Here is a 24,994-nt window from a genome sequence, read left to right on the forward strand (position 1 = left end):
GGTTCAAGAACCAGACACAGACTGAGCCAAAGCCCAGACCCTCTCCACTCGTTGGTATGAAAATCTGAATGATTTGCACATTCTTACTATCGTACATGGAAGATTTCCCTGCGGTTTGGGATAGATGATTGTCCCCGGACACAATCTGTCTGCATCCAGGGACAATCATATATACCCAACCGTAGGTTATCGTTCCATGTACAATTACATGCACAGAACCACTCACAGATTCAGCCGATGTTAGCCTGTCATTAACTTGAACGGGCACATCAGCAGCATGTGTATGGACACACCTGGGACTCCTGCCATATGAATCTGTTAGTCTTTTGTAGAAGGAATCCCTAGCTGCAGCCTTAAGCCCGGTGTGAATGGGACCTTAATCTGGTAATGCAATCAAGCTCATTGTAAAAGCTCTACTTTGCGTTAAAGAGACGCTATTACCTGTGGAGGAAGTAGGGTCATCACAAGAGCGCAGGTAAGGCGAGAATAATGGGGTTGGGGGAGCCCTTTGCAGAGACATAGTCAATTTGGCCTGCATGGGCAAGGTGACAGTGTCTCTTTAAAACTCTTTCAGAGTGGATTTTGGTAACTGCATGTTATAGCCCTTCCACAGACCTATAGTAGATCATAAGAGTGTGCAGGAACTTATTGGAATGCTTTTGACCAAAGTGCACTGAAAAGAACACATGACAAATATGATTACATCATGAAAACTCTGTAAAAAAACAAGTTTATTGAAATTTACCAATGACAAATAGACAGAAATTGCAGTGTTTGGGTTTCCTGGGAAAAAAAGAATCCCCAGCCGACTACTAGTGATTCGTAGTACAGACAGGGCAGTCACTCCTAAGTAAGAAATCAGATGAGATTAGTGCTGGAAACTGAAAGACTCCCAAACCACAGTAACAGAACCTCTCTGAGCTGTGACAGATACATGATAAGATGAATACTGTGCTGGAGCAAAACAAAACAAAAGTGTAATGAACATGCAGCATGTTAGTGGGATGTGTAAGAGGATGACTTTCCCAGGTGTAAACAAACTACCTGGTACCTCATATTTGCTCTAGAGGGTACAATATTCCCAGTATGTTGGATACACACTGACCACTCATTTTTTCTACTATAATATTTAGTATAAAGTGTTTGTAATCAGTTATATAAACAATCCGCTTTACTATAAAACTAATGTGCCAGTAATATGACAGACTGAAAGAGCTTGTTTCCTCTACCACCATTGCTCTCTTATCCTGCTATACCTGTGTCATATCTACCCCTTACAAACCTCATCCTTATGTCATCACAGCACAGCTCATTCTGGGATACCCAATCAGGATTTGAGGTTCCAGTGTTGTAGTAATTCCCTAAAACATTGATGCATTAGGTCTGCATAAAGACTTTGCTATGTTACAAGGTCAGCGAGGACATGCTACATTCTCCCAGTAGAATTCTTATTTTAGATTGCACTGATTCCACTAAACCCTGTAATAGTACTAAGCGCAGACCTGTTCATTGAAGCAGTGCAAAGAGCGGTCCTAATGTAGTAACCATTAGAAACCAATCAGATTTCTATTTGCTAAACTCTGTTCATTAGAAGATGAATTCCAATTGGTTGGTGTATGCTACCACACTTTGCTATTTGCCTGATTACAAAAAAGAAAAGCCAGATGGTAAATGATCAAATCAGATTGAGATTAATTAGCACATCTATAATGAGAGCATTACAGAAATACTTATTCTGCCTTTTAATTAAATTGCTTAACGACAACAACAAACAACATGTAACTAAAGGAAACCAAATTAAAAGAAAGAAAATCATCACTCACTTATTTTTCTAAAATGCAAGGGACTCTACCGGCCTAGCTACATGATCCTTATTTACTAACTGGTCCTGTGGGTTCACTAGCTACTCCACCACACTGCTTTCTATGTATGTATCTAGAGGTGTATGAACACAGATCACTGTATAGGATGTACTAGCCAACCCCCATTACATCAATCTTCTTGATGCACACCAAAAAAAGTGCACCTGATTTTCTTATGTAAAGTCAAAAAACCAATTCCATAGCTCTAACTACAACAATCCTTTATATCTGCTCACATATCACCCGCTGATTGGAATCTCTTGGTACCCATGATATTATTACACATTTTGCCCACATATTATAATAATACAACAGCCTCATAATTGTCTGCACACATCTAACATTCTAAATAGGATTTGAGAATTGTATTTCTAATAACTGGATTATTATGTTCAGCTACCAACTCCACATGGGATGAGATGCTGGTGTTCAGTTAAGAGGAGACAGAGAGGTGGTACAATCACTGTATCATGCTCTTCTACCAAATTGCCTGGCTTTTATGGCCGATTAACCCTTAAGCTGCTAACCAGCCAGACACTGCAGGAAAGGGTTAACACTAATTTCTGCTTAAGACTTTCCTTACGATCATTAAAAGGGTAACCAAAGTCAAACCACATCCAAAAAAACAGATACATTAGAAATGGGATTTAGAAAGACTGCATGTCTTGGATTGTAAGGGATCTGTGCAAAACACAAACTTTACCTTTAAAAAACTATTTTAAAAAACTGAAGAGCAGTAATAGAAATACAAAGCTTGATTCTCCTTGCTTGGTGTCTGTTCAGCACACAGCAACCTTATAACCAGGAAATAAAAGGAGCAGGGTCAATGAAAGTAAAACAAATTACAACAGAATTTTCAGATTGGGTCTTGGGGTTCAGTTCTCCACTAAGTGACGAGGCTCATTCCTCCTGTGTTTTGTCCTTTTCTAATGGCTGCTCAGTCCTCCTCTTCTCCATCGTCCTCAAGGTCCCGTTTTCTCTTTTCTCCCTTTCCTGATTACACATAAAAGAAAGATATTAACTTTCATTTGCAGGCAATACTTACAGAAAAAACTGCAGAGGGGTTTATGGAAATAGCAGGCATAACTCAAAGTTTAAAGGATTAGTAACAGCACAATATTGAAGGAACACTAACAGGGTTATTCACAAAGGGTGAAGAGTTTGGAGAAGTGAACAATCTAGGACAACATAACTGAACTGGAAAAATTCTCCAATTCAACTCACTTTCCAGTTTATCTATGTTGTCCTAGATCAGTGATGGCGAACCTTTTTGAGCCCGGGTGCCCAAACTGGATCACTAAACCAACTTATGTATCTCAAAGTGCCAACCCTTCAATTAGACCTGAATACTCTCAGGGGGGCTCTGCAGTTCTGAGGTGGTCTGTATGGGCTCTCACTCTCGGTGTTACTCCGTGGCAGCCGAAAATGGTAAAATAGTCCCCTCTCTTCTGCTGTCAGTTCAGCGGGAGAGAGAGGGAACTACTAACTACTAATTGGACTGGGACCGCTATCGCTGTGTCCCTTTGATAATGCGGACCTGGGCTCGCGTGCCAGCAGAGGGGGCCCCACGTGCCCACTCTGGCACGCGTGCCATAGGTTCGCCACCGCTGTCCTAGATTGTTCACTTCTCCTGCCTTCTCCAAACTCTTCACCCTTTTGTGAATAACCCTGTAAATGTTTATACCCCGAAAATAAAACAAAAAATCACAGGTGCTTCACTTGGGTACATTTTCTTCTTATATATATAACATACCTCCATGTAAATTAATCCAGGGTGTTAACATTTTAATGGACAAGTGCATTTTAGAACAAAATGCACTTATCTTTTTTGCCCGCTAGCCCTGACCTAACCTATCCCACCCTCCCCATTCCACAGATGCATACTTGCCTCAATTTCATGGCTGTGGCTTGGCTGTTTGTTTACTTCCAGGATCAAAAGTCTTCACTGTCTGCACCCACGTTGTAGCGCCCCAAAGACTTCTATGGGACCATGTCCCTCAGCTGGAGACACTCATATAAAATCCCATAGCAGTCCAGGGGCTGGAATGTGCAGGTGCGACCAGGACAGTAGAGACTTTTGTTGTTGGATGTGAACACAAACTAGAAATCACAGTAAGGTCAGGGGCAGGGGGACAGAAAGTATTTGTGCATTTTATTTAAAAATGCACTAATGGTCCTTTAAATGAATCTGGTTGTATGTAGGGAGTCTAAAGGTTTTTACATTTCCTGCATCTCTCCTTTGGTTGCACATCTTGTGACTGACAAGAAAAATCTTAAGAAAATCTTTGTAGAATGATTCCACCAATAATTATGTATTATACACCTGTGGGTAACTATATAACACAGTGTAAGAATCAAGATGCCTATTCTTAAGTGTAGTCCCCAAAGCCACCATCAGAATCCATCCTGTACTGAAGTGATGGTCAACTGAAACGATGTTGGCACCCTTTCGGCAGGGCATCCCTCAATCAACTGATCGAAGGAGCCGGTCGGAAAATCTTCGTACGAACAGAGCGGTCAGCCAATGAGCTGCCGACTCTGTTTGGTTATTGGTGGCTGCTTTCAGAATGCAATGTAAACAGTGGGGATTCCTTGATCGACACACTCGTAGTGTTGATTAAGGAATCTGCTCGATTTTTTTCGTTCAGCCCACAGGTTGAATGAGAAAAATAGAGCAGTGTATGGCGAACCTTATGTCTCAAACATGCTGACTTTAAAATGGAGCCTATAATCCCCCCACCCCCTCAGTGCAGCCCACCCAGTCAAATACTTGTCCAGCCCTGATATATTTAATCACATTATGTGAATTGTTGTCCTCCCAAGAAATGGAGGAAAAGAGCCACTTATGCGTCAAGCATTTATACAGCAAGCAATCTTTGAAAACTGACACGATGGTGGAGCTACACTTTAAGGGAAGAAATTTACTTCTAATGGTCGATTTGTCGTTAGGTTTAGGTCAGCAACAGATGACACGACCCGGCACCTGTAAATTCCATGAACAGCAGCAACATACTGAGAAGGTTTATGCTGAAGATGCAAATTCCTTCTTTTGGCCTTATAAACTGCAAACGTAAGCCATCTGCATAGGGAGCACTGATCACATACCATCCTCATCGGCTTCTTCCTCCTCCCCTTTGCTGTTAGCCTCCTCATCCTCCTTTAAAACAAAAAGCAGATTAATGCTGGACTTATGTGCTTCTCCAACACAGATTAACCTCTGAGGGCTCCCCATAAAATATCAACAAAGCTGCTACAATTCACAATGTGTGAAATATAACAAATAATGGAAACAAGGTGCATGCTATAGAGCTCATTCTGAAGAAGCTAGAAAAGCTATCCTCATTTATGAAGTTATACTGGCCATTTTGTGTTATTCTGAAATAATGGACTATGGAACATCATAAGGATTTTCCTTATTCCTTTCAATATTCTAGATGAAGGCAAAAAAAAATCTCAATATGAAAGAATTGTAGGTGGTACAGGGTAAAGAAAGTTGGTATTTACTTACAGGTTTATGATGAGATGGGTGGATTTGATGGATGTGAATCTTTTTTTCACCTTATTGACTATTGTAACTATAATTTTTATTGTGCAACCCCCCAAATGATTTATCTGTACTCTACACTTTGGTAACGAACGCAGATAAAAAAAAAAGACCTTTCCCTTAAAAAAAACCCCCAACTCTGATTACATTTATTTAGCAAAACCAGCAGACTTATCCAGTGTGACACACTTCTTTCTTGTTATTTTTCCACAATCCCATTGTTCCTTCCTGCCTGTGTTCCGCATCCCACTCCGCCATCTTTTTTTTTTTTACAAAAACGTAATTGGCTTCCTCTTCTGTTTTCTGTGCTGGCCCACCAATGACGTCGGTACCAGATCTCACCTTCCAAGAGATCTCCTTTCCTCTGAACCATTCCCTCCAGATCTTTTCAGATCTCATAGTTTACGCAATAAAAGGCACCGGTGACAAAGCCTTCACAGCGCGCACCTGGAATGCACTGCCGTCACCAGCACCTAAGAAAACGAGGAAGTAGAATATATAAAAAAGGTACATTCACAAAGAATGCCTTCATTTTCCATAGGCAGGTCAGCGTGCAGAGATGCATGCATCTGTGTATTTTGTTTTTTTAGGGGAAAGGTCTGCTTTAAAGTTTACACAAATATATTTCAATTTTGGTTGGATACCAGGGACCTGAACTTTTACGGTAATCTGGCGGAATGACCTCCATGCTAGCATGTCCAACTATGCCAATACTATGAAGCAAAGTGAATTTGTCCCACTACAAAACAAATCTCATTAATACCACTGCAAAGAAATATCTACACACCTATGTTACTCTTTCCAGCCAATAACAAACAAATGTAAAAGTTCAAAAGCTGTACCTCCTCCTCGCCGCTCACTTCCTCCTCTTCTCCTTCCTCTTCTTCATCATCTTCCTCGCCCTCCTCGCCCGGTGGAACATCCTCATCATAGTCTTCCTCTGTGTGAGGGGGGCAGCCTCAGTCACAAACAGACTGGAGATGTGTGCAATTTAGTCTCCAGTCTGTGAGCCACAGACAGAGGGAGTAACAGAACATCAGCTAACACTAGAGCCTTTGTAGAGTGCTCATTAAGTGAAGACACCAATTTACATTATGTTTTTGCTTTTAAATGTAACCTATTCAGTGGTAATACCGTTTTATAGGCTAAAGCCCAAGTCACACGGGGCTTTAGGCTGCATTGTGGGATTCCTGCAGCAGGAACCTACAGATCCTTGTGGCAGGAATCCCGGGTGTCCCCATTCATACAGCCGCTGTGCCAATCATACTCAAATGACAGGGTGACAGCAGCCGCATTCGTCAGCAGCAGTCCACCTGCAGCCGTACATGGTATGTTTACGTGGGGGTTGGGATAGACAATTGTATGAATGCATCTATCCGGTGTCCAATGACAATCATCTATCGCAAACCACATGTAATCATTCTATGCATGATTGGTTACATGCAGATTGTTGCTGACAACTGTGGCTGCTGTCACCCGTTCATTAACTTGAACAGGGACAGCTGGGATACCTGCCGCAAGAATCCATAGGTTCCTGCCACAGGATTCCCAGAACGCCCCACGTGAATGCATCCGAGAGCTGGGCACACATTATAATCCAATTGTACAATCTATCTTTACATTTATCAACAATTGTGTAGTGGTAGTGTCTACCTAAACAGTATATAACTCATTACATATTGGAAAACTGGACTTTAACGGTACCACACAACATCCAATTGTACAGTAACATCATTTACAGTTAAAGTGGATCTTAAGTCATATTTTAATATTTTTACTCATATTTCTGAAAAGTGCTGACCGTCATATTATGACAGAAGAGACTCTGCAAGTCTCTATTGTCATAGATCCTCCTTCCTGCCAGCATTTTTTCCCCGATGACTTGGCACTGCTCCTAGTTCAATCAGAGAACGTCTAGTATTCATTGAGAGAAATACTACACAACCTCTGAATGGCTGCTGTGCTGAACCTGACTTTAAGAAGCACAAACATACCCTTTAAAAAAAGCATATTTTGTGATTGCTTAATTTGCCGGCTGCGAGTCTAAATTCAGTCTTTTGCCTAAGCATTTGTTCACATCATGGGCGTGGAGCTGCGCCAATCTGCATTGACTAACACAGGCTCAACAGGAGGGCACTGAGATAACAAGTGTTTTCTATCGTCCCTGTTCACACCATACAAGTACATTAGAGTGCGTTGCAAAGGCATGCAAGATGTCTGCATTTTTATGCAATGCAAAACAAGTTACAATACACGACAGCATGTTGCACTGTTGGGCATTTAAAAAAAAATTTAAACACGGAGTTAAATAATAAAAAAAAAGGTGCAGGTGCACAACAGGCATGCATTATACGCACCATAATGCCTGCTGGTGTGACTGGGCCATAAATACTAGTGTTAAAGGAGAACTATGAGGTGAGCGATTTTCACTCAACCTCATAGTTCGAGCCGACGTGTGACAATGAAGCTGTCAGACGTCGGCTCAATAGATCGGGAAGTGAGCGAACATATACCGTCACTCGCTCACGTCCCTGCAGAGAGCCGTGACCATCACTCACGGCTCCCTGCAGGGATTTCCCCCCTCCTCCACTGCTGACTGGCAGAACGGACGGGGCGGGTACAGCTGGCTTTGCCTCTAGATAGGCAGAGCCAGTTGTCAATCACACAGCTGGGTGGATCTCCACAGTAATGTTGGGTTCCGTCACGGCTGCGGCGGTCTCGGTATACCGCGAGTTGTAGCTCGCGATATACTGAGCTTTGGGTCACGGGAGGACGCTAGTTTATGTCTCCCGTGACCCTTTGGAGAACTATGGGGAAAACACTTATATTGAATTTGCTTAAATTTTAGGATTATTACGATCCTGCATTTATGATGCATGTACATACATAAGCCCCTACTGCGGTCAGACATTGCAGAGGTTGAAAAATCACTTTAGGGCCATCATTTAGGGTTACCTATAGTGCGATAACTGTAATATATTTTTTTTTTTATGATGAATTGTAATTTTTCACTGCTTTGTGATCATACGCCATTTTAATCCGTGATATAATCTGTACTTTTTAATTTAACACAGTCTCGCTGTTTTAATTTAATGAAAAAGGTAGAGTTTTTTTTTTTTCTTTTGGATCACCTGCCCACTTTTCAGCACACCCAGCTAGAAAAAGAAATTCCAGGTAGAACACTGAAAGACTGTGAGGGGAATTTATCAACACTGGAGCAGGCAAAATGTGGAGGAGCTTTGCACGACAACCAATCAGCTTCTTTTATTTTCAAAGCTTAACTTGGTTGCCATGGGCAACTGCTCCAGATTCTGTCTGGTAAAGTTTTGATAAGTTCCCCTCATTGAGTTTTGTCCAAATACTGAACAGCTAATATACTCTGATATGTATGATTTTGATACAATGAACTGTGCATTCATTAAAGCTGTTCTTGCATTGTTTGTCATTTGCTATTTCTGTAGAAGAAGCAAGTAACAAGGACAGTGGCAAGATGGGTTGCTAGAAATAGAGTTAAAATCAGGATAGAGGAATTTATATGGAGTGACAGATATGGGGAAAGCTGATGGAAAGACTGGAAACCTTATTATACAAAAAATGATAACATGATGAAAGACAAATTAGGACAAAATGAAACCATATGGGGGAGTGATGAAGCTTTTGCAGCCCATCTTGTCAGCCCATTTAGTGTACAGTTATAAAAATATTCCTAATTATAGCATGTGCTGGTTACCTTGGCAACTATCGTCCTTCCTGTTTCAATGTTGCTTAACACATTATTGCCAGAAGATACTTTTCTTTGTTTTTAAAACAAGGATTTATAGAAGTTCAGAAATGAAAGCTAAATAGTACAAATGTAGATTGTATTTTCCATTCTCTACTTGTTTGCAGGTAACTGAAAAGGTAAAAATCTGATGTGTTACTAAACCCGGTCTAAATCCGAGCTCCTCTGAACCCGGAAGCTACATGGGGCTACCCAACCAATAAGCTGCGGCCCGGGGCATTCCCAGCCCTGCACATAAGCAAAGGGGCAGGATACTTGTGCTGACATCACTGACCTTATATGGCCACATTAGGTCAATGTCATTTATCCAATATAGCCATTTGGTCATATAAGGTCAATGACGTCATTGCACCCCACCCCTTTGCATATGGGCAGGGAATTTCCTGGCCATAGCTGATTGGGCAGCAGCAGAAGGAGCGTACTTCTATGTTCGAAGGAGCTCAGCTTAGGTCCAAACTAGAGCTGCAGCTAACGATTATTTTCAAAATCGATTAGTTGGACGATTATTAAGTTCGATTAATCGGTTAATCGGATAAAAACATTAAATACATTTTTAAAAATGGCTCCAGTGATGGACTACTAGTTTGTATTGAGATTGTAGTCCATCACAGGAGCAAGCTTGGAGCGGTGGAAGTAAAGAAAAGGAAAAAAAAAGTGTGGTGTGCAATATAGTGAAATGAAAAGTGTAAAATTATACAGCAATTAATGTAGAATGGCACCGCCTATTAAGGACTACAAAACCCAGCAATAGTACATTATACAGCACAATGCAGAATACCACCAGCTATAGAGGAGTACAACAAATCCCAGCAATAGTACATTATATCTGGTAGTATTCTGCATTGTGCTGTATAATGTACTATTGCTGGGTGTTGTAGTCCTCTATAGCTAGTGGTATTCGGCATTGCACCACTGTATAATGTATTATTGCTGGGATTTGTAGCGGCGAGCGTGAGGTGGGGAGGAGGTGTGGCGTGCAGCGTGTGTGGAGCCGTGAACAGGGCCAACCAATCGGAAGCCGATTAATCGATTATTGAAAAAGTTGACAACTTTTTCAATAATCGATTATAATCGATTATGTCGATTAGTTGTTGCAGCCCTAGCCCAAACCTGAGTTCATCCCTACAAGGACAGTAGTGAGGCCCATAGTTAGTATATGTGTATGAGGGATTGTGTTATATAATCTTCCCTCAATCATCCTTTCAGCAGAAAGAGGTTTTACACTATAAGAGTAGATTTCTACTTATTTACTGCCCCTGTGACAAGGTAACAGGGACACAGCAGCAATAAAGCCACATTTATAGTAGTGCGGAGATGGAGGTTATAACCTCCATCAACTCTTAATAGCTGTTTATGTCACTGTTGGAAATGGAAAAGAGAGGTAATATTTTGTAACTACTTTGCTGCCCTCAATCTCCTGCTTGGTTTCCCTGTTGGCAGCAAATGTATGGCAGCAAATACCAACAGTCGTGCTTTTGGAACATAATAAGAACATGGTGCTGAATCCAGCTGCTTCAAATTTTTGGTATTTAGCAACTGCAATGAGGAATAGTGAACCTCAGCAGAAAGGAAAGCAACCTGCCCATAAAACTGCTTGTAAAGGTTGGGTTGATATATGCATGACAAAATTTGACAGCACATCCGATACCACTGGCCAATCGAAATTATAACAGGATATAATAGCTGTTCGGTATATGGCCCCAACTGATTCATTTTCAGTGTTCTTCCTAGAATTTTCTTTCCTGGGCGGGTGGTCGAAAAAAATGTGCCTAGTATATCTAGTCTGCCCCACAAGTGGACATAAAGCCATCTTGGGTGGTCACCAGGCATCATGGCCCTTGATTACCAGCCTGATGTTTTTATGGTGACACACTATGAAAATGAACAGCCTGTATTGTTACAGGTACCTGTTTTCCCATAATAATGTTATTTCTTGACACATTTTGAAGACTGACTGCTGTGAGCAATACAGACCTTCAGATTCATTTGCATATGAAGGCCACAGACCTAATCAGATTGAGAGGAACAGCCAGCAGATTACTCTTCCAGTAGTAAAACGAACATTGAGAAGACAATAGGGTACTCCTTTTGTACCTGTCTGTTGTCCAGCATTGGAGGTTCCCCATTTCAATCTCCTAACTGATCTCTGCTTTAGCAGCCCCTGAGGCATATGGAACTTGGTGCTTTCTAAGGCTGAATAAAAAGCAAACACAACACCCCAACAACATAAAGCCACACAGCATGTGCAAAGCTGCTGGGGGCACTGCCTTTCTTCTCATAGAAAATCAGTAACGGCTTAAGGCATAGGTTTTCAGACTTTTGAAAGTGGAAAGCTCTTTTAAACTCCTGGTATAAAGTTATAAAGACAGAAAAAACATAGGAGCTTGGTAAGCCATAACTCCAGTACCCACCATCATCCTCATCATCGTCATCATCTAAACCCGCCACATAGGCTTCAGCATCGGAGTCGGGGGCTTCCTTGTCATCTTTGTCATATCCATCTAGGTAAGTGAGCTGGGGCAGTAACTTGAAGACATTTTCTCGATAGTCACTGAGGTTGGTGACCGTACAGTTAAACAGGTCTAAGCTCTTTAAGCTCCCTAATTTTTTCTGCAGGTGGGAAAAATAATGTTAGGAATTACTGCAGAACATAAAATAGGAAATTACTATCATATACACAGGATTAAGGCGCACCATTCACATATGTAAGAGTAAGAATGCCCCTTTAGTATTTCAGTACAGTTTTATTCAAAACCCCAGCACTGTACCCTATATAAAAACAGCTTTCTCACCAGAGGTTCTATTATGCTCATATTTTTTATTTTGTTTCCACTCAGGTTGAGATGTGTAAGGTTTGGACATTTTTCTGCCAGTACTTCCAGTCCTCCAGAGATGTTATTATCACTCAACTCCAGCTACAAAACAACAGCATACATCATCATTAATCAACAATGCGTCTGCATCAAGAATCCATTATCTATAGTGAAAGCAAATATGACATCGGTTTAAAATGAACAGAAGTATACAAACGTCTTTGTTTCTAGTTTTAGAAAGAGTGGGGAAGGATTAGAACTCATGTTGGATTTTCACTGCTATCCAAGGATCCATTGGAGAGATTTACCCTCACATCATGTTCTGTTGACAATGGTTTCAGCAAACAGGAAGTGAGGGAAAGTGTACAAAAAGGGCATAGAGAAATAAAAATCTGACAGGGGTTCTAGCCTTCCCCTACAGTACCAAAGAAACACATTTTTATTTCTGCCTGCATTTCTGTTGGAAAATTACACTTGCGTCCAGTCCAGTAAACAAAAGTAAATCTGTCTAATAGTGCCCTGACCACATTTAATCTGACAGGGATTCTAAACCTTTCCCACTCTATCAAAAACAAAAGATTTGGCTGGCATACACTAGAAGTGCTTGTCCAATTTTAAAGCTGCATCCCCGTGCTGAGCCTGATCAAGGCAAGAACTGATCAGCCAGGACAGAGTTTCTGTGTGATGACTGCTGTTTTTATCTTAAAGCAGCGAGTATCAGAGCTCTTCCCTCCTCATGATCAGAAACATCCATATTCATAAAAGCTTAATTTGTGACCCTTTCAGGCCTAACCTAGTCCTGGGTATCAGGCATATGCGATTGCTCGGAGAATGTGAGAGAGCAGACAGAGGAGTTTTTCCTGAAGGCAAGAATCCAGCAGGAGGCCCAGATACTCAAAGTAATGAGTTGGTTCCAGAATTGACGTCTGGGCGTTCAGGATCCACCAAATGTTCTGCAGAGTTTGAACAGTTTGTTGGACATTAACTGAATGAGTCAGTGCTGACTGTCCCCTGAGAAGAAGGAAGGTCGTCTGTGTGCCCCATTATGGAGGTGCCCCAAGAGCAAAGCAGAGGGTTCGCGCCTTGGTGAAAACCCTAGGTGCAGGGGACATTCCGAAAAGAAAGGACAACTAATTTGTAATGTTGCATGCCCACCTCAAACAAAACAGAAGTAGTGTTGATGTACTAGAAAGAAGGTGCCATGCAAGTAGGCATCCTTGATGTCCACAGAGACCAGAACGTCTTATGGATGGAGGGACGCAATCACTGCACATACAGTGTGTAATATTTTACCCAGAAGTTTTGGAAACCTTTAGACCCAAAATGGTGCAGTTGCCCTTTTTTGCTTTGGGAACAGTAAACAGGTTTATATAGAAACTCTCAAACCTTTCTTTCTCTGGGACAATGCATATTACCCCTTGAGAAAGACATTGTGCCAGAACAGCCTGGAGGCTCGCTAATCCCGGGAGGAGGCGTCAGCAACAACATGAAGCAAGGCAGAGGTAGAGTTCGACACTCCAATTTGTAGCCCCTGGATACCTAGTGCTGGACCCAGGCGTCTGAAATACCATGGGTACAGGTGCCTGCTAAGGCCAACAGAGGTGTCCCTGCTTTGGTAAGTAGGGGCGTTCATTCAATGTGAAGAGGATCTGCTTACACATTTGGGAGTCTATGACTTGCAGTGGAACTGGGTCCCAGGCCTAGAGTTGGAGGTCTGGGAGAATTGAAAGGAACTCATCTTAGCCTCAGGAGGTAGAGGGTCTTCCAGACTGAGGCTTAGCCTTCTTTTGGTGGGCCAAGAGGGTGCTCTTCCCTCTGGTGATGTCCTTGATAAAGTTGTCCAGGGATGCAAAAAAAGCCATCAAAGGGTATACACAAAAAGTGTTTCTTGCACTGACGCTCTGCAGACCAACATTTCATCCACAGAGGGTCCTTCGCATGTGTACAGATAGGAGACAACTTCTGGGTATTAGGCATATAATAATCTACTAGCCTGACAACACAGTAGTGTAAGGCCACTGGCATTAGCTCCAAATGTTGAAGGACTGAAAAATTAGTACGGATAGAACCAGGATCCTAGGACCAGATGCCTGGAGTCTGGCAGATAGGCAGCAATGACAGGGTGCGGGGCATGGCCCACTAGGGTAAATAAGGCCTTGGAAAGAGCTTTTATTTACAGGCTCTTTAAACACCAGGATTTCCTCCACAGGAACAGTCAGTTTTAACAGGCTGTGGACTATAGGGGCAGCTGTAGCCACAGTTGAATCAGAGATGGACGCCGGAGGAGAGCGTGGGAGCACACTTGTGAGTTAGTTAACATGACTGATATTTTTCCCATAAACTCAGACATAGTTGTAGAAAATTCCTCCCTGGACAATACAAGAGGGGAGCATACCTGAAGATGTTAAGAAGACTCGGAGGAGAGGGTGGACTCGCACAGGGTACAGCGATCTGGGCTATTCGTGTCAGGTCCTTTAGGAGGTACTCACAATTCAATCTGCTAAAGCAGGAATGGTTGATAGCCATATGTGACGAGGTCACTGTGAAGCAGCAGCAAGGATCACTGAACCTGGACCTTTGCGAGTCACAGCGCCTACATGAAGTGAACATTTAATGTGTCACAGCACACACACATTAACCCCAAAGGGGAAGCAGAATACATCATGTACGGGTGCCAGGCTCTTTTATCAGTAGGGGCAAGCCCTGCTACTCAGCAATCATGACGGTCTGGATGGCCAACAGGAGCTCGGGCAGGGCAGTATGCACATCACAGTCTTTGCCCCACGGCAGGCATATTCCCGAGGGAGCCTTCAGGGATGGCATTCAACCAGGCGGGTGCATCCCAGCCCTGGACCTGTAAAGCACTCTGTGACTAGCTCACTTTATACACAGGTCCTATTACAAGCTGGCCCCACTTCTACCTCACAGCGAGGTCTTGGTATGACCTCCATGGCGATTCCGAGGATCAACCGATCCAGAAAGCTACAAAGTGAGCACTTTTAGCTCTGCAGCACTTGGAAAATTTGACTGAGGAAAAAAAAAAATCATGTTATAGAAAGTAGAGATAGTCTGAGGAGAGATGATGTCTATACTACTAAACCACTAGCAAAAGAAGTGGAACATGATGAGAAATGAGAGGATTTATACTAGGCTGTCATACAGCTTTGTTTGCCAGTGTCTAATCTACTGTAGGCAACATCATAGCCCAGTGTCTCTGAATACTACACATGTACCTTAATAAACAATAAAAATATCTGCTTTTCTACAGCTTTTAAAAATGAAGCTACCTGATTATTTTCTATTTATGTAACACCTGTATTATTTATGCCTGTACTCCTTCAAAGTAGAGAATGTGGTTTACATACAATATTTGCCTAAACATCAGTCTCTATGATACTGCTGAGCTGCATTCATTAAAATACAGCTGTCAGAATAATAGGTGATAGTTAGGCAACTAGGCTCCATTTAATTAGAGTGTTTTTTCTATATGAAGGGTAAGTGAAACTTGACTCTTTGCTGCCACCTACCTGAAACTGTGTAACCACAACCATCAGAAGTTTTGTAACCGTGGTTAGCACAGGTACAAGACTCAAACTCAAAGCAACTCATTTGTGCATGGTTTGAGACCAGCAATGTGTGGGGTGAATCCCATGGAATAACAAGAACTTGAAAGAAAATCCCTGTTACTGATCACAGATGGTTTCCATTTCTCCATAGGAGCAGGTATCACATGAAAATGTTGGCAATTAGGTGTAATAAAACTTCAGTAAATCCCAAATCTAGACAACAAAACGGGCAAATCTCTCACATGTGGTTCTTCAGAAGAGATCTGCCCATTTAGAATAACTCATGAAAGTTCCGAGACACCAGCATCCATCTAATTACCTTTTTCAATTTGTTTAACTTTGGTAAATTTGCAACAGAGCTGAGACAGACGTTAATTGTGCTTAGAAATTCCAGTTCTTCAAATTCGTCTGTCAGTCCCTCTATTTTTCCTTCGCGTGACCGGCAGTTATCCAGGACAAGCTCTTTTACCTGGAAATAAACAAGGTGTACACAATTAGGGACAAAATAAATGCATCCATAATAGGTTCCTATATTCACTTTGCTAATCCAGTCAGCAAACAAAATTAGATACAAGCATAACATTTTTTGCTGGATGTTATGAATCCGACATCTGTCCTTTTCCTTGCAGACCATTTCACAAAGTAGGTTATTTCAGTGAAGCATATTGAGAAATGTTGCATTTTTACTAGGGATGCACCGATACCACTTTTTTAGGGCCGAGTACGAGTACCGATACTTTTTTTCAAGTACTCGCCGATACCAATTACCAATACTTTTTCTTAAAGGGACAGGTCAAATTTTTTCTAAAGCAATACAAAATCATGATTTTAGGTCAGTTTCTTAATATTATGAAGAACATGAACACTCTGTAGTGTGGCACAGCTATATCCAATTCTGCATACCTGGCTTTATATTATAAGAACTTTATAATATAAAGCCAGGTATGCAGAATTGGATACAGCTGTGTCACACTATACAATAATACACTGTTCTGGAGTCTGGACATGTGATCATCTATTTTCCCCACTATGGGGATACAAGCCTTAGTTAGCAATGGCATGATAAATATTCATTTCATTATTCAATGTCTTTTTTTAATATTATAACATTTATAATATTAAAAAAAGGACATTGAATAATGAAATGAATATTTATCATGCCATTGCTAACTAAGGCTTGTATCCCCATAGTGGGGAAAATAGATGAGCACATGTCCAGAGTAGAACATTTATAATATAAAAAAAGACATTGAATAATTAAATTAATATTTATCATGCCATTGCTAACTAAGGCTTGTATCCCCATAGTGGGGAAAATAGATGCACATGTCCAGAGTCCAGAACACTGTATAGTGTGGCACAGCTGTATCCAATTCTGTATAACTGGCTTTATATTATTATTACATTTTCTTATAATATAAAGCCAGGTATGCAGAATTGGATATAGCTGTGCCACACTGTGTTCTGGTCTGCAGTCTGGACATTTATGAAGTTTGTGGTCTGCAGTCTGGACATTTATGAAGTTTGTGCAAACGTATGAAACTGGAAAACAAACTGCGGGACAGATATATGCAGACTGAAAAAGTACACACGTGTTGCATCTCTGTCCCATAAGTGCTTGAGATGGATTTCAGTACGATCCTCAGTTTCAAGGAATGTCGGACCTGAGGTATGCTTCACATACTGCGACAGACATATACATATGAACATGTGACAGACTAGTTACGTCAAAAGTACTTGCTCTTATTACCGAACAAACAGAGTTCATTCACAGCGACCACAGTGAAATATGGCACAAATAAGAACTACTTGAATTTGATGCAGTTGTCGGAAGTGGTCTGGAAAATGGCACAGCATTTTTTAGAATTTGGTGCAGACATTACTCTTAGAGGTGCACCGAAATAACAATTTCAGACCGAAACCATTTTTTATTCTAACTTTTTCAAAAATATTTTTTGAAACTTTTTTATATTTTATTTATTCATTTTTATTAAATATTTTTTACTTTACTTTTAGGGGCTTTGGGGGAATATTAGGGGTCTAAACAGACCCCTGATATTTCCCTTTTACAATAGAAAAAGAGATTGAAGACGCAGAGTTCTCAATCTCTTTTTCTGCAGCCCCTGATATAAATGAACAGCAATCCTCTATACGGAGTGTTCCTGTTCATTCATAACATGAGGACATAGTATGTTTACTATAACCACATTCATGAATGAACAGGAGGTGATGTAGATCACTTCCCATTCATTCATAATAGGGGACACAGTAAACATACTATGTCCTAAATTATTTACAAACACTCAGCGATCACCGAGTGTTTGTACCTCGCTCCCCTTCATGTGTCAGTGAGCGAGCGGAGCTCCTAAATTATATATAGCACACTGCTCTCCTCTGATCTGTGATAGGAGGCTGAGTGGTGCGGGGAGGAGAGACGCCGGCCACTCACAGCGCTCTCCTCCCGCAGCGCTCGGCCGCCTGTGACACTTTCTCTCCTCCCCGATGGGACACAAAGCAGCGCCCAGCGGGTAGGAGAGAATAGGATGCACCGCTATATCGGCCAGAAAATGGCACTTTCATAGGGACAGAATGCCCAGAAAACTCTGAGACCTCTGCGGAATAGAACCCATTCAGGGAAGAAAGGGTGGGTGACGGAGGCCCACATATCCATAAGGATAGCAACCCTGAGGAGGGCGAAACCATAACACCCCACAGTGCATGCACCACTTCAAGTTATAAAAACTCAAAAAGTCCACAGGGACAGGCATATTACTCTGCAGAGTAATATGCCCACAAGTCAGTAGGAAGTAGGGAAGCTAGGGCTGCCAGAACATTCGCCAGTGATTGAAGAGCAGCAGCAGTCCCCAGAACATGCGCACAAGACCACACGAAGCAGTGGTGCACCCAGAGCAGCTTCCAGAGACAGCAAAACAGCTGCAGCCAACAATCCCGCAAAGTGGTCACGCAAGTGCCAGGGCTCCCGGAGAGGCCGCCAGAGTTTGCAGAAGGGCTGCAACTGGGAGCCCTGATGGCGACAACACATGGAACCATGGCCACCAAGTCCCCAGAGTGGCTGACATAGCGGCCACACAAAATGCTGGGACTCCCAGAGTGGCCACCAGAGGCTGCAGAATGGCTGCAACAGAGCCACACTGGTCACAGCACACGGAGCCACAGCCACCTGCGCACCCAAAGCGGTCGCATAAACCTATGGCTGCATGACGCTAAGTCCACACAAAACTCACCAGGGCAGAGCCCCAACAGTGAGCAGGAAAAACGCTAAGGGCCTGTTCACATGAGATCAGGTCCTGATCAGCAGACGTGGAGCTGCTGATGCAGTGCGTTTTTGGCCGCGTTTTGCTGGAGTGGGGCTGTTAGTATGTTAGCTGCAGCGCAGTGCGTTTCTGACGCGTTTGCGTATCCGGACCGTTTCCGGACCTGACAAAATGTGACATGCAGTATTTTTTCTGTCGTAAGCTGAACGGACTGCGCACGTGAGAACTGGAGCCCATAAAACACATAGGGATACATTGGGATGCATTTTGAGTGCAGCAGCGTACGGAGCCGGTCAGCACACAAAACGGACGTCGTGTGAACAGACCCTAAAAACCTGTCCAGCACGAGTACCATGTAATACCCCTGAGTAGAGACCCCCATAGAAGCTAATAAAGCAATAGGGAAGCCCAGCAGACTAAACATATTGCCCCCACGACACAGGGAAACAGGGGGTACCCTATGTCATATGTGCCTCCCATGAGGAACACTCACAGGCTTTCCTTAGATCCAGAATAGTGCTGCCACAGCCAACCCTGCACATAGCTAAGGATCTGTATGCACTTGATGGCTGAGCTGAGGGACTACAAGGATCTTTATTATCCAGCTTGTCACACAGCTCAGCTATTGACTGAAGGTCTGACAGACAGATAAAAAAGGAAAAATAAAAATACCAAGAATGAGATTAAATGAAAACTAAGATTCCCAGAAGGGAGCCAAGGTCCGAACTCCTTTACACTAGGCAAAAAACTGAGCAGCCTCTTTCAGTTGGGAGGTTTGGCACCCAGCAGGGGCCCCCTCTAGGCTGTGCTTTGTTTGTTTTGCCTAGTTTCCTACTCTGAAGCTGGCACTATAACCCAACGGTCAAGATCTAAAGATCTCTGTTGTGTCCGTCAATGAAGGAAAGAGAAAAAGTAGTGCGTGCACTACTTTTTCCCCCGCACCACATGATACTGTGGTACCATTCATTGCAGTGCATTGGGGTGCCATTCAAATGGTACGGTGTGATTAACACAACACATAGGTATGAATGGGCCCTAAAGGACAGACTGAGTTCTAACTACACTAGCTGCAACTTGCTCTCGGTTTAAGATTCCTACTGTAGAAAAATAATGGAGCGTACATTAAACACAGATTTTATATGCTACAAAGTATTTTTCGGGCAACAGCAAGAAAAATAATACCAGTGTTGAGAAAAGCAAGGACATCTGTCAAGTGGCACCACTTTCCTTTGCTCTGATCAGATGGAAACGGCATCCTTAAATATTAAACAGCACCATCTGCACAAAGAGTGCTTTAGCAGCTACGCTCGCAGCACTTGGATGCGGCAGCCTTGTTTCTTATCTACTTTTAAAAAAAAGAAAACAAACTGCTATGACATGTTGACAATAATGCTTCTTCCTCAGGAAGCAAAGGGACAATGCAAAAAAAACATGCATCAAATATTCTCAAAGGCGCTACCTTGAATGTAGAGCTGTAAAAGATTCATGTAAACACATTTTTTTGTTCCTGATACTTGACACATTAAAAATAAATGGGGTACTAATCATATATATTTTTGAAAACTAAAACCACGAATTCATAATACAATAATCAACGTGGTATGCGCCCCTATCTGTAAATAAAAATACAGAGCAGCTCTGCTACAGTAGCGGTTACTACTTACATAAAAATATCAATTTTATTGATAATGAACACTGTGGGGCTGATTTATACAACGGTAGATGAAAGTAGTCACTCGCACTCAATAAGTCACTCGCACTCAATAAGTATTAATTAAAGTCAATGCTGTTTATTGACTGTGGTGACACACATCTCCTTAGCAACATTTCGGGACCGTGCGGCCTCTTCCTCAGGCAAACAGAGAGTGCGGTCAGGAGTGCGATGGGACATGAGGATTATGATTTATACAGCGTTCGCCCAGCATATAGCTGTTTAAATGATGTTCACTGCCACTAGATGAAGCACAGAAATTTCCTACACTTCTAATCTCCATTTTATGGCAGTAATGTGCTGCGAACGTTATTTGCACAGCCATATGCTGGGCGAACGCTTCATAAATCAGCTCCTAAATTATATATAGCACAATGTAACCCTTACTGTAATTTATAAAGATTTTAGGACAGGCTGTGCTATTCAAGTGCATTTATAAAGATAGGCCTCCTTAGTTTCCCAGAAGTCAACACTATCGGTAGGAATGCACCGATACTGGGATTTTCAGCAGTACTTGTGAAAATGCCCGATACTAAACACCGATACCAGTGCTTTACATTTTAAAACTGAAGCAGCTGCTTGAGGTCTCAAGCTTGCCGGGACCTTAGCAGCCTTCCTGTGAACCGCGGTGCCTATTTACAGCGACGGCTGCACATCCCCTTCTTCCTGGGAAACACACAACGCTTTGGCCACCCACAAGACCATCCTGACCCCTGGTGAGACCCTCTGGGCCCATCCTGAAACACCGCACAGCCTACTGGAGACCCTGCACAGCCCACTTGAGACCCTGCACAGCCCACCGGAAACCCTGCACAGCCCACTTGAAATCCTGCACAGCCCACCTGAGACCCTAGAGACATCAGGCCGCCACCCCGAAGCAACACTGAGTATTCAGCTTCATATTATTCAGCATTGCTCTATAATGTATTGCTGGGATTTGTAGTCCCTGTACAGCTTGGAGTCAGTGGCAGAACTACCAGGGACGTAGCGGTCAGAGCTGTACTGGGCCCTAGTGCTTCACCACTGTCCTAAAATCATTAGTCAGTATTGTTTGTTTTTTTTAAACTCACGGAACTAGAAAAAAAAAAAAACATGTAATTGGTATCGGTGAGAGTTTGAGGGAAAGTATTGGTACTCGGTCTGGAAAAAATGGTATTGGTTTTTTCAGTCTTAGAATGTAGTAAACTGAACACACAAATGAATGGCTGTCACCGCTGAGTTGGACACATTGGGCGATTTCCAGTTAAAGTTCCCTTACACGGGTGTGAATATCCTAGACTGAAAACCTCGGCTAAATAGAGCTCATTGCAGGGTCTGCTGCACATCTCAATTCATGAGAGTCGTAGATACTCAGAAATCTGTCTCGCGGTAGCGTGAGAAATGGCGGAACTTGTGACGGATTCATGTATGTTAAACATACCACATGCTGCTCCAGGTGAGATCAGGCTCCATACAAACTGAATACAAATGAACAAAATGTCACTTTGCTATTTTTGAATAAAAGCCAAATAAAACCCCAAGGTTTTGACAAGGAAGGCATTGCTCGCAACCTAGCCGACACCAGCCCGAACGCTGTTGTAAATGAGCCCAAAGACAGATTATGTCACGAAGATGCGACAATAATTACAAGTATGACGATTTACACCAACACAGAAGAGGCCTTATTTACCTCCACTTTCCCCATCACCGATATGCCAGTATTTTGACAGGCGCTCAAAACCTGGTTAGAATGCACTCCTGCGACGGGCTGGAATGCATTCTTACACCGTCGGACACAGCAGCTGAGGTCATTTGTTTACAAGTGGCTTTTTAGGCCTCATTCACACCTGAGCACTTTGTTGTGTGACGTTGCTGAGGATTCCCATCATCTTCAATGGGCCGTTCACACCAGAGCGCAGTGTTGCTTGCCACGCGAGTCTTCTAAAAAGTACCCGACTGGCTTTTGGAGCAAAATCGTGCGTCTCTGGCCCCATAGACTTTTATGGGAGCTCCTGAAAAACGCACGTTATGTTTTTCAGGTGTTCCCATTTAAAAGGGGCCAAAAACGTAAAGATGCCCATACACCTTGCGATAATTGCGGGAAATCCAGCGATCGTACGATAATCGCGAGGTGTATGGGAGGTGTGCAACCGGTTTTACTGTACGGTCGCACGTCTGTTGTCGAACCAGCAGGCTAGAAAACCCGCCGAGAATCGTACCATTCTCGGCGGGTTTCTAGCCTGCTCGTTCGATAACTGCGGAACGGGCCGGTGTGTGCACACTGCCCGTTCAGCATTGCGGTCATCGGAAAGCCAGCCCCTCAGCGGGCTTTCGATGATCGCAAGTACGATCTGCCTGTCCAAGATGGGCAGATCGTACGAGCTTTTAATAAGCTTACGGCCATCGCAAGACAAGTCTTGCGATGGTTGTAAGGTGTATGGGCACCTTATGACTGCTCCTGTACCACAACCAAACCAAAAAAAAAACTCCCAAGTAGCTTGGCTACACTCAGGCAGAAGTGTGACTAGCCCTTTGGTGGAGGGGGCTCACAAAGAAGTTGACCTTCCATTTGGCATGAAAGGACCACTGTAAGGCCTCTAGAAATCTCCATAGCAACTTTAAGGCCATTGGAAATCTCCATTGCTTGCTTCTTTATATATGATGGAGTTATGAAGAATGCAAACACAGAAGTGAGAACTATGAAGAGGAAATGTTGTCCCTGTGCTTTATCTTATCACACTGCAACGGAAAGAATATTTTCAGCGAACTTCCCTTTTATGAACGATCTTTATTTTTATTTTATTACAGCGCAAAATAACGTCCGTTACGGTACACAACACTTTGCTCCGCCTGAGTGACTTCAGCCGCTCGAGTACACCTGTTCTACCCCACGTGACCGCGCGTGGGCGAATGGCGAGCGACCCCAGCCCACCCTCCCCTTCTTTCACAGGAGAGGAGCTCTGGATTCTCCTCATAACCGCGCTGGGCGGGAAGCCGACAACTTCCATTGTGTCTTCTCTGACACATCGCGGAGTGCCGCGGCCCGCCGGACCTGTTTCCGGACAATGATGCCGAAGGCGGCGGCTGTCGTTCCCTCCTTCAAGTCCGTCTGCGTGCCCTTCCTAAGGTCACACTTTCGGAAACAAAATGGCCCCGGCGGCTGGTCATGTTACCGCGTATCCGCCATGTTATCTGAGCGAGGCGGCGGCTGCGTAACACACTAATACCGTGACGGGGAGAAGGGGGTGAGATAGAAAAGAGGCGAGCTGAGGTAAAGATGGCGCCCTTGTTATATAAACACCAGCCGCCGCCGAGGGAAAAAGGAGATAAATAGGAAAAGGCGGCCGGAGCGTCGTGATACCCTGACAGGGGATGGCCACACCCAGCCGCCTCACCTGTTCCTGGCCACCCCACCCCGAGCTCACAACCTGGCCACTCCGATACGAGCGGTGTTCTACCGCACGGTGCGGTATTGCCCCGATCCCGCCCTCAGCGGAGCCCTGACTGGCACTCATTGTACAGGCGGCGACGGGGAGAGCGGACACCGGAGGAAGGTGAGCAGAGGACGGCGTGCCGACACCGAGTAGGCTCCGGATTACTATCTGCTGGAGGGAAGATGTGTTATCGATCGCCGACGATGTCTGTGGCCGATCACCATGTTTGTGATCGCGGTGGGCGGTGCGTCTCTTGTCAAACAAAAGTTACAAAAACGCTCGTAGCCTCACTGTAAACGACGCCCGTCTATGGGGGAAGAGCTAAGGGGGTCCCTCAACCGAGCGCCCCCACTAACCTCCCCCCTCCCGGGCTGGTGTCAGACATTTAGCAGGCGGCAGCTCTTACGTCGGCCGGCGTCCTGTTCCGGAGCTCCAGGTGGATCCTCTTTTTCATTTCCATCTCGCGTTCCCGAGTCTCACCCGAATCCAGGCTCTGCGCTTCGCGGGGTCTTGCGCTGCACCGCGGTGAACACTAACCTGCTGGTTCAAGAAGGGGCGGGAACCTTCGTTCTTTGACTGATGCTTCATCTGACCAATCAGGGCGCAGCCTGTCGTGCGATCAGCCAATGGCCGGGTGTGCCCGGGCTCTCCCGTGTTGTTGGTGGTGATGGGCAGAGGTGCCCAGCGCCGTCGCGCAAAGACGCTCGGAGTAATAGGGCGTGCTCTGCGGGAGAGAGACTGGCACGGGCGCAGCGGGTGGTGCCTGGTAGAGTGACCCGACCTCCTACTGGTCCGGCCGCCTTGCAGGTTGTTGCACGGTCGGAGTGCGAGCATCGCGGGGAGACGCTGTGGATGGACTGCTGATGGTGAAAACGTTGTGTGCTCCAAAGTCGCCGCTCGTCCTCTGGACTGTTTGGGATTCCTGATTGTAGATCGGTTGTCATGACATTGGTGCTCCAACCAAACTTTCTTCCTGCTGGTCAATGTTACATTTCGGAGGATGAGCCGGAATATTTGTCTATGTTGATC

At 43.8% G+C, this 24,994-nt stretch overlaps 1 protein-coding gene across 5 annotated transcripts; it reads right to left on the bottom strand.

Annotated features, from left to right (window-relative positions):
• Positions 1–1,117: 1,117 nt before the first annotated feature.
• Positions 1,118–24,652, bottom strand: ANP32A (acidic nuclear phosphoprotein 32 family member A). 5 transcript variants are annotated; one of them, XM_018567403.1, is made up of 8 exons: positions 24,372–24,650; positions 15,886–16,035; positions 11,980–12,102; positions 11,595–11,797; positions 7,955–7,959; positions 6,249–6,346; positions 4,968–5,019; positions 1,118–2,855 (listed from the first exon to the last, which is right to left on the bottom strand). In XM_018567403.1, exons 1-8 carry the CDS (start codon positions 24,423–24,425, stop codon positions 2,800–2,802), a joined length of 741 nt encoding a protein of 246 aa, XP_018422905.1. In that variant the 5' UTR covers positions 24,426–24,650; the 3' UTR covers positions 1,118–2,799. The 5 variants fall into 5 exon arrangements, with proteins under 5 accessions (XP_018422905.1, XP_018422906.1, XP_018422904.1 ...); XM_018567404.1 differs by lacking the exon at positions 7,955–7,959 and adding an exon at positions 3,590–3,597 and having other exon boundaries at positions 1,118–2,850; positions 11,599–11,797; positions 24,372–24,649; XM_018567402.1 differs by lacking the exon at positions 7,955–7,959 and having other exon boundaries at positions 11,599–11,797; positions 24,372–24,647.
• Between the last annotated feature and the right edge of the window lie 342 nt (positions 24,653–24,994).

The sequence above is a fragment of the Nanorana parkeri genome, unplaced genomic scaffold, assembly GCF_000935625.1.
Source record: "Nanorana parkeri isolate BGI_ZX_2015 unplaced genomic scaffold, ASM93562v1 scaffold1043, whole genome shotgun sequence".
In the NCBI taxonomy this organism is placed as follows: domain Eukaryota; kingdom Metazoa; phylum Chordata; class Amphibia; order Anura; family Dicroglossidae; genus Nanorana; species Nanorana parkeri.